The sequence below is a fragment of the Fukomys damarensis genome, unplaced genomic scaffold, assembly GCF_012274545.1.
Source record: "Fukomys damarensis isolate Sample0158 unplaced genomic scaffold, DMR_v1.0_HiC HiC_scaffold_39, whole genome shotgun sequence".
Taxonomy (NCBI): Eukaryota; Metazoa; Chordata; class Mammalia; order Rodentia; family Bathyergidae; genus Fukomys; species Fukomys damarensis.
The window spans coordinates 92,190,100-92,203,690 of record NW_022900951.1 but is presented as its reverse complement, the minus strand read 5'-3'; the positions used below and the strand labels follow the sequence as shown (position 1 = coordinate 92,203,690).

Genomic DNA, 13,591 nt, shown 5'->3' with positions numbered 1-13,591 from the left:
CTGACTAGATCAATCACAACATCTTAGTTTAAGTGATACAATCAACAACACAAAAGTATTAAGCACAGCTTAGAAAATGACAATTTGTGATAGTTATTAATCTATCACCTTTACCTGTGTGAATTAAATGAAAATCGAGGTTAGAGATCAGGAAAATGGCTTTTATGACCCCCCTGTGCTTCTGTGGTATGAATACAGGTACTAGCACAGTCGGGGGGCGGGTTGGCTGCCTTGCAGGTCTGTTACTGAAGTCCCCGGCTCAGGGAGAGCTGCAGGCCAGCTCTAGGCAGTTCTGGCTCCCACTGGTCAGGAAGAGACTTTTGATCCCTGGATAGGCAGAATCAATACCTTTCCTCAGCCTGAAGCTGTTATACAAAGAAGATTTGGGCCTTTTGCACTCCCTTAAAAATGTAGGATCGTGGGCAGGTGATTTAGCTCAGTGGTTCTGCTGCCTGCCACACAAGCACGAGGTCCCAAATTCATAAACCCAAAAAAAAAAAAAAAAAAAAAAAAAAAAAAAAAAGCAGGATCAAAGTCTGCACTTGATCTTAGCCAAAAGGCCGAGAAGCGATAGGATCAAAGTCTTTGGTGGGGGGATGAAGTATAATAGAAAAAAATAAAATAACAAGAAAAGATAGGCAGAAAGAAGACAAACAAATTGTAACTAAAAATAGTACTTTTAAAAAAAGACTATAATTTTCTGGCCTCAGTTATAGCTACCCAAGGTGATCTATATCAATATTCCCTTGGATAAATTTAGGTTCCTTTCCTTCCAGACCCACCATAGCCAAAATTCCTCAGGAATACTTAAAGTCCATGAACTTGCTTAATTGAGAAAGTAAAAAGCAATACTTGATCCAAAGATAAAGGCACAGGTTGAGAGAATACCAAGAATGTTTAAATTACCTGTTTTTAAAAAATCTGGTCTCATACCTGGAGAATGAGCTACCAACCTTCCAGGGGATAGACCACCTTTTCCTGGGGTTTCCACCCCCTCAAGAGAAGTGATATAAACAATAATGTTTCCCGTTCCAGAAAATAAGCACCTCTCTCCTGAGTTCCCATGCTCTTTCTTCGTGTATCTTTTAACTTCTGCCTAATAAAACCTTTTCCACGCTACTTACTATTCCTGAAAATCTTTTTTTAGCAACAAGAGTTAGCAAAACTGCAAACTTATTTTACAAAAAGTGTGTGGGTTAGGTTTCTTATCTTGGCTTCAGGAACCTCTTAGACCCCACCTGATGACAGCACCACCAAACAAACAAAAAAAAGCACTTCATACAAATGACATCAGGACAAATGGAGAACATTTTCTTCCTCTATTTTCAAGATTAGGACTTTGGCCGGGCATGGTGGCGCACACCTGAAATCCCAGCACTCGGGAGGCTGAGGCAGGAGGATTGCTGTGAGTTCAAGACCAGCCTGGGCTACATAGTGAGTTCCAGGTCAGTCTCAACTACACAGTGAGACCCTGTCTCAAAACAAAACAAAACAAAGATTAGGACTTTGCAGCAAACTGTAGCAAAGTCTATAAATGAAACGGACAGTTATTTTGACTCTCAGCTCAATGTTAGGAGTCTTTACTGTTTTGGTTTAGAAATGCATGCCAGAATAGACTCCAACTTTTCCTCTATCTTTATACTGTATTTCATTTTCCTTGTAGAAGTAACTATTAAATGTGAGGACAGAATTTATGAAATTAGGTTAAAAAAATCAGTCTTTCATGCAAGTGCCAGATAACAACAAACTCACCATTTTCAGTGTACTCCAACAACAGGCTTAACTGGATACAGGAACTGAGCTCCAAATTACACTTTGGTAATCTGTCTGTAGCAGGATCTCTATTACTTTGAGCCACAAGTATCAGTGAATCGGAAAATAATCACACTTATATTCAAGCTTTATTTGTTTCATGGGTTCACAAAAAATGAAAGAGGAGTTTTAAATTCTTACACATCATCTCAAAAGTAAAATTACAAATTCTTATAAAAATATAAAAGCTAGCATCCAAATGTAATGTTTTAATAAGCAACAACTAGAAGTCAAACTTACAGACTGACTTGTGGTATACATAAAAGATATTTATCAAGTACTTTGTTATACTGAAAAAATGGAGGCTTCTTAGGAGTCAAGAAGGTTTTAGGGCAACAAAATCAAAGAAACAAATTATCTAATGTTGAAAAGACATTTAGTTCTGAAACATAGCTATTTTCCTAAAATCTCTCATTGAAAATCATCTCCCTTCTTGCTTTCTTTCCTATTATTTTATGGAAACAAAGCTAAACATTTTTTTTCATTCAAATGCTTAATTTAGGCAGATTACATTAAAACTTACATAGAGAGAAATACTTTAACAAGAATAGTAAGAGTGTAACTATTGAAAGAACAAGTATATGCTCTTGAACATAATCCACTAGGAAAGAAACTCTGGTCTTCAGGAGTTGAAGGAAACTGGTTTTCTCATAAATCTCAGTTTAGAGAATCTGGCATTGAGTGAAAGCTTAGTCTGTTAAGAAGAGAAAAACATTACTTTACTTTGGGAAATTATCAACCTTACAAAGGACTCGCGAAACTTGGTTAGTAAAATGAGATAAGATAGTTGGAAAAGACTCTGAAGGAGAGGATGAAGCCCCTGTCAGTTTGAAAAAACTGCATGGAGTATTTTTCTGTGACCCTAAAAGCATGAGTAGTTTGTCCTATTTCTGGTGTACCACCGAGGCCACATCTTGGTGCTCACAGGTTAAATGGTAGAATCAATTTTATGAGCCAGACACTGAGGTTTATACCTACAATCCCAGCTACTCAGGATGACAGGTAGGCAGTTCACAAGTTTGAGGCCAGCCCGGGTAATGTAGTAAGATCCTGTCTCAAAACAAAATATAATAAAATAAAAACAGCAGGGGATGTAGCTCAGGGCTCCCTAGGTTCAATCTTTAGTGATAGGAAAAAAAACTTTAATGCAAGGAAGAACACATACTATTACCCAGCAGAGTAACTGGGTAAGGTTCCACAGTGGAATGAAGGTCAGATTTCTATGCAGTGAAGAGCAAATGCCTCAACTATCCCTAGATGTTTGGTGATCTGTCTTTGGAAGACAGTCCAAGGGCCAAGTGGCTTCCAATTGCTGTTACTAGTCTACAACTAAAATACTTCAAAGACTGCCCAAGCTTAACTTCTAGTTGAGCACAAGTTTCAAGATATACCCTTTTCAGCACCTCCCCAAAACATAAATCAGAAACCAGACTAATACTACTCTGAGGCACAGGTAGTCTGTATTTATTAGTATATGTTGCCTAGTTTTCATTTATAAGTTATATACTTTTATGCATAGCACAGTTAATCAGCACATGGATGAGCAGTATACAATGATTAATTCAACCTTTCATTGAAGATTAGCAGAAAATTCTTTCTCTACTGTGAAAATCTTTAAAAATATATTAGCACACTTTCTTCCTTTAGTACATGGGCTGATAAACAACTGTCTCCTTGACAGGTGAGAATCACATTGAGGGTTGGGGATGTAGCTCAGTGGTGCCGTGCCTGCCTGGCAAGCACAAGGTCCTGAGTTTGATCTTCGGTACCAGAAAAAATAGTGAAAAAGTATCAGGGATTTAGCTCAATGGCATTGCAACTGCCTGTCAAGTGCAAGGTCCTGAGTTTAATTCCTGGTTCAAAAACAGAAAGAAAGAATCACATTGAGCCTTAAGGCACCCACATATGCAAATGTATAGCAGCTTGGGCTAAATCCATGTCCAACTTGAAGTTCATTTTGAAAAGGAAGTGATCAGTGTGGTGGTACAGACCTGTAATCCCAGCACTGCTGGGAAGCTGAGGCAGGAGTATCTTAAATTCAAGCTCAGCCTAGGCAATTGAGTGACTTAGTGAGATTCTCTCTCAGAATTTTAAAAATGATAAGGAGCTTGGGATTTGACTCAGTGTGAAGGCCCTGGGTTCATGCCCCAGTGCTGAAAAAAAATAATAAAGTAATCAAGGTTAGTTTATTTGTTGACCTTTGTATCTTTCACAAAGGAAGAATACAGGCAAGAGATTTCTTTTATATTGAGGACTTTAGGCAGACTCTGGTTAACCACAGGTTTTCCTGTACATAATATCCTTATATATACCAAATAGGTCTAAAAGAGATACAAATATTCTTTAACATTTAATGAACAACCTTATTGTGCAATTCTATTCTATTTACCTGATTTCCCAGTGCTTGAAAGTTGAAATTCAGGTATACTCCTTTGGGCTGGTACAGAGAACCCTCCCCAGTATATCTATTCTTTAGAAATAAGATTTCCTGTCCACGACTCACGTGTCTGTCAATTAAGCATGATATTTAGTAAAATGTATATGATAGCCACACATTACATGACAACTTTTGGGCCATTCAACTTAACCTGTTTAGGTCTCATTGTATCAACTGTAAAATGCAGAAGGTATACTCACGAATCTTCCATGTTCCTTTTAGTAGTATAATTTCAAATTTCAAAGCATTTGAGAATCACATGCATATAAAATCTGGGATACTTGTTTGTTTGGTGCTGGGGATTGAACTCAGGGCCTCGTTTGTGCTAAGGACATGTTCTGCCATTGATCCAATAGCTTTTTTATATCATCACTTCAAAATTCCTAAATGTCTTTCCACTGATTAAATGCTAAGGCAGTTTTACTCTTATTTAAGTATGGCTATAAGCACTTTGGAACAAAAGGATCCAGAGTTTCCACAGAGAGAGTAAATTGATTTGCGATTGCCTTGCGATGGGGTCAAGGAATGAAGGGGAGAGAATGGACAGAATGGGAAGCCATTATTAATAAGCATGAAGTTTCTTTTGGGAATGGTGAAAATGTTCTAAAATTAGATTATGGTGATAGTTGTAAAACTATGTTAATATGCCAAAAATCACTTATGCCTTGTAGCTTAGTAGGAGATCCCCTGCCTGGCACGAACAAGGCCCTATGTTTGACTCTCAGCACTGCAAAATTAAAAAACAAAAGCCACTGAATTGTGAACTTGGCAAACTTTATGGCATAAAACATATATCTGGCTGTAACTGTAACTCACTGTTTGATTGCTTGCCTAATATGCACAAGGCCCTGGGTTCAATCTCCAGCACCACACAAAAATTTTCTTAAAAATACTGCTAATTATATCGTCATAAAATTGTTATCAAAAAAAGTAGCTGGATGGCCTGGAGCTCAGTGGTAGATCATTTGCCTAGTATATCAAGGCCTGGGTTTGCTCTTCAGAATCATAAATTAAACAAACAAACATTTTAAAAATAGCTCAGCATATATGTACTTAGAAATTAATATGAAAAGCAGGCTGGTGTTCCATAATTTTCATTCAATCACATCAAAATGTATAGGCTCAAAGGCCTATTGAATGGTTGCTAGTGGGTCTGGCTCTTTATCTTATTATAACAGCTCTTCATATAAATAAACAGTATAGAAGTTTTTGTTTTTAAATTTTTAATGGTTGGCTAATAGTTGGAGGGAGTGTCTATCACATATAGTCACACTCTGTCAGAGGCACAGTATAATACAAATACAAAAGCTGTGTAGTTATCTCGATATTCTCAGTTCAGTTGCTGTAGTTAGTGACCTGAAATAACTATTTTTAAAATTTATTTTTGTTCTGGTTATAAATATTGTCCCTACTAGGAAAAAAATGGAGAGAGTGCTATGATTAATTAACTAACTAAATGTTAGTTTCTTTTTGTCCTTCTGATGCTAAGGATGGAACCCAGGGCATGTGAGGGAAGTATTCTACCACTGAGTTACCCCCAGCTAGGTGATTCTAATTTTTAGTCACACTTTTTCTTTTCTTTTATTTCCTTTAATAATATATGCCTGGTTTGGCCTAATCTAATCATATGATAAAAGCAGAAGCAGAAGTCAGAATGGTTCAGAATGAGAAGGATGTGACATGCACTTGATGCTTTGAAAATGGAGAAGGACACAGGAGCAGGAATTCAAGCTGCGTCTGGAAAAAGAGTGGCTTCTAAATGACAGGCAGCAATGAAGTCGGTTCTGTCTAACACTAGAATGATCTTGGAAGCAAATTCTTCCCCAGAGTTTCCGGAGAAAAGAGCAGCCTGGCCATCACCTCTATTTCATCTCTTTGAGACTCTAGGTAGAGAACCAGCCAAGTCCATCTGGGCATTTGACCCACAGAAATGTGAGATAAATAAATGCTGTTTTGAGTTGTTGTGTAATATTAGTCTCTAAGCAGGTGCATTTAGGGACAATCTACATTTAAGGAGTGGGGCAGAGCTGCTGACTACTTAAGTGACTGTTACGCCTTCAGCCTTTTTATGGTTGTTCCTTCAGCTAAGACCCTGTGGATAAACAAGGAACCAGCAAAGACTACCAGGTCACCCTGACTCATTTTTTAAGGTCACCTAGAGTAAATCATGCTTCTTATAACACTAAATTTCCCATCTACAGGCATGAGCATCTGTCATTTTTTTGAACATGTGATATATGTCCTTGAACTAAGGATGCTCAAGAATGTACCTGCCTTCACAAGGTACAATGCTCTCATTACTTGCTGCAAGCAATAACTTTTTCTCTCTTTTATCTCCAGGTTTTGCTTATTGGCTTTTCAAACTTACTAAGATGTGAACCACTGTATTCAGTTATAGTAATTTAAGCAGCAGCAGAAAATGAATATGCTAGGCTTTTCAGGAATTGAACTTCTTATGGTATTTGTGGAGAAACATGAAAGAGTAGAAAGCCCGCAGGTTTTGTAGAAACACAAACTCAATTTAGAAGACACTGCTTCTGGCACTTAGCTGTTACCTGACTTTGGCTTTGGGAAAGTTAAAACAAGGGTATAGCTCAGTGGTAGAGGTCCTGAGTTTGATCCCCAATGCAGCAGGCAAAACAAAACAAACCCTCTTAATCTACTTCTAGATCCATCACACGTTCAACATTTTTCACAGGTGTCTGGTTAGGCCCATTTCAAAAAGATTATAACAGCATGTTTTCCCCTTTTCAGGCTGCATAGATGCTCTTGAAAATGACTGTAGAATACCAGAAGATGCCATCGGAAATATGCTTCTTTTACATAGATTACTTTGAGCTAATCATTTTGAGAAATATGAGACAGGAAAAGCTCTGAAAACAGAGTAGAAGTTAACATTTTATAAAAGCAATTTACATCTTTAAGAGAAATCTCCATTTGTAAGACTGTCTCCCATTCTGCTCAAGGAAGAGAAAGATGAGCAGTGAACCTTGCTCGTTTACCTTGTGCTTCAGGGCTCTCTCCTATACAGGCCTTTACCCAACCCTTCTTTCTTTGTTTCAGGGAGAATGGTATTTAAGCAAGCAGCCTAACACAATTCTTCAACATCTACTCTTAAAGATTTCCTGGAGCATCTCTCATATATGCAGAAGGTATATACATGTTATTAAACTTGTTTGCATTTTTCTGTCTTCTGTTGCAAGGGCTTATGCCCACTAAGAACTAAAAAAGGGTTGAGAACAAATTATTTTTTCTACCTCAACATCATCACTGGGCAAAGACCTCTAGTACTGAAGCAAGAACTATTTGGAGTAGCAAGTTTACACAATTACTAAAGAGTGAGGAGTTTTTAATTTTAAGAATGCAAATGGGGAAAAATCTTCATAGCACTGAATTCTTCAGTACAATGATTCCTGCATACTTTCAGCAGAAAGGACACAACAAGAATACATCAAAACATTTATACTTATCATAGGAAAGTGATGCATGGAACTCTCCAAAGTAAAAACAAAACCAATCCAGTTTTAATAAAGAATTTTCTGATTCTGTACTAAGATTTTTTAAAAAACTTGTTAAAGATTGTTTAAAGTCAGATTCTAAGATCTCCTGCTGGAGGTTACATTTAATTCCTTTTTTCTCATTTGTTCCTAAGTATAACCAAATTAGTTGTACAAATGTCTATCTGCAATTACCTTGTATAGCTTCTTTCGGTTTCATAGGAGTTATGCTCATCTTCTGGAGTTATCTAAATGAAAAAGAGTTGAGATAAATCATGCAAAAACCATCTTTATTCAACACAAAGTGCTTATTGGCTATATTTAAAATTGACTCTACATTTTCAGTGACAATATTCTTTTTGCTTGATTCTAAGACTCAATTTCTGTTTTGGGGGGTCTTAAATCACAAATTCAGGAGTACAAAGCCAGCAAACAGAGATCAAGAAGTCCAACCATCTCATAAAGTGTAAGGAAACTGCAATTCAGACAAGTCAAATGACTTCCCCTGAGGACTTATAGCTAGTAGTGACTCAGAAGAAAAGTCTGTAGGATATTGATGTGGCCTGGGTCCAAATATGATTTATGGGAAAAGATCATAGGTATAGATAAAATCCACAAAGAGTAACCTCAAAATCTTAATTTATAACAAAGGTGAGATCTTGACTGTCTCAGTCAAGATAGCTAAGTGAGGTGGAAAACTGTATTATTCTCAAAATTTAATTTTAGAAAGTGTTACTTCTATGTTAATCAAACATTTTAAGCGAAAGATTCTTTTTCAATAATTAACTGCAATCTCTTATTCTTGTAATTACTTTGTAAATGACAACATAAGTTACACCTACATGTGGCCAATGAAATAGACCAAAGATAATTAAAGCACTTCATTCAAGTGTTAAAAGGCCCAGATTATTCCACAAGTGAACTGGTTGCAGTGGATCCAATTATATGTAGCTGGTGTTTTTCATAGTACAGCCATTTTTATATAAAGTTCTAGCCATAGTTATCCAAGTGGATTTGGTATTAAGAACCCTGCAAATGCCAGGCATTGGGAAGCTGAGACAGTAAGACTGAGATCAGCCTGGGCAACTTAGCAAGACCCTGTCTCAACATAAAAATAAAAAGATTAGGGGATGTAGATCAGTGGTACAGTGCTTGTCTAGCATGCTTGAGTGCCTGGATTCACCCTACAAATAACGTGATAGCAACAAGGAAGTCTATAGAACCAAAAGATTTGTAATGTTTACAATTCAAATATCCTTTTGCTGGAAAGTTCATATTTAGGTCAGAAACACACATTAGTCTTTTCAAGTAAACATGTTACTGAAGGCAGCTTTAAATCCAGGGTGGATATGTGTACAATAGCAATGCCTCCTCCATAAGTTAAATAGAGCTTGCTGTACCCATAACTATACTGACAGCAAAGTTAACAGAGTCCTGACCAAGAACTACAGAGGAGAATGCAACTAGAATGGAAATACAATTTATATGGGAACCAGTGGAACTTATGGCAAATTACCAAGAAGTTTAACTACAGTATAGAGAAGGAAGAGTAGGAGAAATGAGAATAGGAGCCACAGAAATGCGGAAATGAGGACAGAAATTAGAATAGGAAACTATTGGGGAAAGGGATTTAGGCTAATGGTATGTATTCTTTCTTTCTTTTATAATTTTGACATTGCTTTTTTGTTTGCAGTGCTGGGGATGGAACCTGGGGCCTTATGCTTGCTAGGCAAGTACTCTACCACTGAGCTACACCCCAGGCCAATGTAACTGCTCCTAAAATAAATTGGCTAATGTCATTTCCGTCATTAAAGTCTTTCAATAGTTCTACATTGCTCTCAATATTGAATTTGTACTCCAGCACTACACGACAGGGCTCCTAACCCTCCACTACTCCACAGTCATCTCTAAACAGTTCCACCCATGCATTTTACACTTTTTTTTCATGCATTTTACACTTGAGGCCAGCGATTTTTCTTTTTTTTTTTCATTTTTTTTCTTTTTTTTTTGTACCAGGGATCGAACTCCGGACCTTCCACTTGGGAGGCAGGCAGTAGCACCACTGAACTAAATCTCCCTGGCCCAGTGATTTTTCAATTTATGTTTTAAAGTGGAAGACTCCCTAATTATAACACAATCTTACTTTGTATCTCAATATACAAAATATTTAAAAGCAAATCTCCCTTCATTGGCCTAAGAAGCATCATTTCATTGCCCTAGGACTCCGCAATGCACAATTTGAAAATCTCTGCAATGAGGACAAACTCATCTGACTGCAGTTTACCAAATATGCCAAGCTATCTTTCTCTATTGTGCCTCTGACTAGAATGCCTTTTCAACCTTTTCTGCTTTGCTTACTCTATCTATTCAGCCTGTAGAACTCAACTCAAATACTATATTCTCTAGGAAGCTTTTCCTGGCCTCTCTAAGTAATTCAGGATCCCTGCTCCGAAGCAGCCATAGTACCTTGAACATATCTCTATCTTGGTATTTTTTCTTTCTTATGCTGAGGACTAGGCAAGTGCTCCACCACTGAGCCACATCGCTATCCCCTCTCTGAGAGTTTATGCTATGTTTTATTGTTTATTTATTCCTGGGAGCAAAGACTTTCTTGAGTACATACCACATTTCTGGTATACAGTAGGAGCTTAGTAAATGTTGAAAAAGTAAATAAAATAGTACAAGGAAGTGAAAGAAAGAAAGAAGATTAATAAAAGGCCACCAAATTTGATAGGGAATAAAAATCTTTTGATAACAAAATTAGTAGAATGGTAGGGCAAAAGGCAGATTTAAGAAATGAATGGACAAATAGAAATGCCAATCTGGAAGCTTATTAGGGATTTTGTTTCCAATTAAACAGTACTAATATTTGCCACATATTCCTATGGGAACTTCTCACTGCAAATTGGAAATCACTTGAATAATGAACATGTTTTGAATGTCAATTATAAAAAATGATTAAGATATGAATTGAAAAAACAAATCATATGTGTTAAAATATTAAAATATGAATCATATAAAATCAATTAAAATGCTGGAACTTTTAAAAGTATGCATTTAAAAAGAAATCACATCAATATGAAAATGTAGTGATTATAATGAATAATTTGATATAATCATAATCATAGTCATGAAATAAATTCAATTTATAGAATGTTTACTACAATCCAATATTTGTCCTAAGATGTTTACACATATTTCAATTAATCATCACAACAATCTAGTTTTAATTGTATAGTTGAGAAGACAGACTCAAAGAGACTGTTGCTCAGCTACCATGCTTCCTCACCCCAGGGTTCCTTAGCCACCATGTTTCATTAAATCTAAGACAACATGATTACAACTGAAAAGATATAAAACAATGTCACTTTAACTATGGTATAGCATTGAATATAAGACATTTCCTGGTCTCAGAGAAGGTGAAACCTGAAAAAAAGTAAGTGTGTTAGAAATGATGAAGTGTGGTATTAAGTGGCAGAACTGATTCTTTCCAAGTATGAATCAAAACCCCGTCATTAACCACTGCACCATAGTGCTTACATCTCTTTGACATTTCATAGCTCTCCTTCATTCTAACCCCTTCATTTCAAAGGTAAATAAAACTAAGCCTTAAAGAAAGGAAAGTGGCTTGCTCAATGTCATATATACAGTTAGTAAGCAGAATACTAGGAAGGAGAGCCAAATCTCCGTAATTATGCTATGTAGAGAAATATTGAAAAAGTATCAATCATGGGCAGGAATAAGTACTAGGTATTTCATATAGGAGCCACATTTAATCAATAAAACGTTTGATTTAAATGTTTATGTCAAACATAGGTGCTATGTAACTAAAGATGGAAGTTTCCAGAAAAGTGTCCAAAATTGGCATAATCAATATCATCTTTGCTACGGTCTATTCATAAATCTTCAATAATTAATAAAGATAATGTCCTAGGGATATAATGGCTGCAAAAACATTATTTAAAAATAATACATGTCACTAATATTGTTTGTATCATCTTTTCTCACTTTTGCCTAGCATCCATTTAAAACCTACATAATATAATGGATTACATTAGGATGATGAGTAATGGAAAGAAAGAGGGAAACCTTGACAAGCAAGTGTACTATAAGGCTGGAAACACTTGGCTACTCATGTAGACATATATGACAAGATATGCAGCTTGTCATACATTGGTGTTAATAGATTTAAAACTTATTAAAGTAATCAATATAAATATATACCAAAACTAACAGAAGAAACAAAATCTGTAAATGGAAAACTTTGTCAAATGAAAAATAATATGTAAAACCACAAAGATTCTGAGCTATAAAATTGAAAGTGATGACACTTACCACTCGATGCATTTCCAGTGGATCATTTTTTTGAAGCTTCTTTTCATAAAAGTAGTCATTTTTTCTTTTTATTGAAAAATCTCTGATATTAAGCATAAAGGGTAAACATTTTTAAAAGTCAATGTTTTACTTTGAAAGAAATTATTATTCAGAATATGCGTTAAGCAATATTTTTATTTTATATTTTTAAATTATTTAACATTTTTTACGATGAAAACACTAGAAATTAACAGTGCTTTTCAAATGTACAGTATTCGGTTATTAGCTATATTCCTCATTCTCTGTAATTTATTGTTAAAAAATCAGGTTAAGAGTGCATTCAATGGTAAACCATGTGCTTAGCATGGCTATGTCTTGGGTTCAATCTCCAACAACATACATACATACACACACACAAATACACATTTATATGTGTGTGTTATCACATCAAAGACTAAGCTTAAGTATAAGAATTTCTGGGGGACAGAAACATTCAGGCTATAATATTCATCTTGCTAACATCTTGTGTAGAAAGCTAAGATAGGGGGATTGCACATTTAAGTTCCTCCTGGGCAATTTAGTGATAACCTGTCTCCAAAATACAAAATAAAAAAGAAGCTGGAGATGTAGCTCAATGGCAGAGTGCATTTGATCCCCAGTACTAGAGAAACGAAGGAAGGAAGGAAGGGAGGGAGGGAGGGAGGAAGAAAAATCTTAGATTTAATGACATCAGTGACATTGTAAGAACAGTAAGAGGGAAGGAAGAAAGATGGCAGAGTAAAAACTGGTAGCAAATCATAGCCTTTCCAGGACCTGAAATTGAGACACCTGGAAAGCAGCAAAGAGAAAGAGAAGAACTCCAAGAAGCAAGAAAGATCTGACAGGAATGCTAGAAAAGCACAGAGAAACTGGAAAAACTAAAGATAATGAAAAGAAAAGAACAAAGCAGTCTGAAACACTAACCCTAGCTCCCAACAAGGAGGACCTGACAATGAGAACAAGATAAGTTCAGAGAGGGTCAGCAGTCCCAGTGATAAACAATGAATGGCAGTACAGCTCCCAGAAATGCCTATGGTCATGGTAAGCTGCAAATATAGTGTGGGGTTTCGCTCTGAAAATGACTCCCTCCTCATGACAAGCTAGCACTGGTAAAAAAAAATCCACTGTAGCACCCACCATATTTGGGAGTGCTATAATCAGAAGCCATATTGTAAAAAAGTTTATTGTTTAAAACAGCTACTCTGGGAATCAGAAGTCACTGTACAACCACACACCAGGGATTCTGGGGTCATCATACTGCAGTAAGTGCGTGGGAGACAGGCACGAGATAGTTATGAAAAGGGGGAGGGCTAGTCACAGACCACCTGAGAAGTTTAAGCTGTTGTAAACTTCAACTGTGGACAACATGGTGGTTTTGCCTTCTGTAGTGAGAAGCCAGACAGGTTGCATGTGGTTTGCTGAGGGGGCTGGGTCTGAAAATGTGGGGATTAAGTCCAGCGGATGGATTGTTTGGCCCCCATTGCTACCTGCT

At 36.5% G+C, this 13,591-nt stretch overlaps 1 protein-coding gene and 1 non-coding gene across 3 annotated transcripts in view; both read right to left on the bottom strand.

Annotated features, from left to right (window-relative positions):
* Positions 1 to 377: 377 nt before the first annotated feature.
* On the bottom strand, positions 378 to 572 carry LOC117284794. The gene has a single exon (XR_004515883.1). It is a non-coding gene; the product is annotated as a U2 spliceosomal RNA (small nuclear RNA).
* Positions 573 to 2,433: 1,861 nt separating this feature from the next.
* Luzp4 (leucine zipper protein 4) overlaps positions 2,434 to 13,591 on the bottom strand; it is a 57,899-nt gene continuing 46,741 nt past the window's right edge. For both annotated transcript variants that reach the window (XM_010603112.2, XM_019204370.1), the window contains exons 5-8: positions 12,082 to 12,163; positions 7,942 to 7,994; positions 4,202 to 4,319; positions 2,434 to 2,506 (exon numbers count right to left, since the gene is read on the bottom strand). In XM_010603112.2, coding sequence (XP_010601414.2) covers positions 2,435 to 2,506; positions 4,202 to 4,319; positions 7,942 to 7,994; positions 12,082 to 12,163 — 325 coding nt within the window. In that variant the 3' untranslated portion in view covers position 2,434. The remainder of the gene's footprint in view (positions 2,507 to 4,201; positions 4,320 to 7,941; positions 7,995 to 12,081; positions 12,164 to 13,591) is intronic.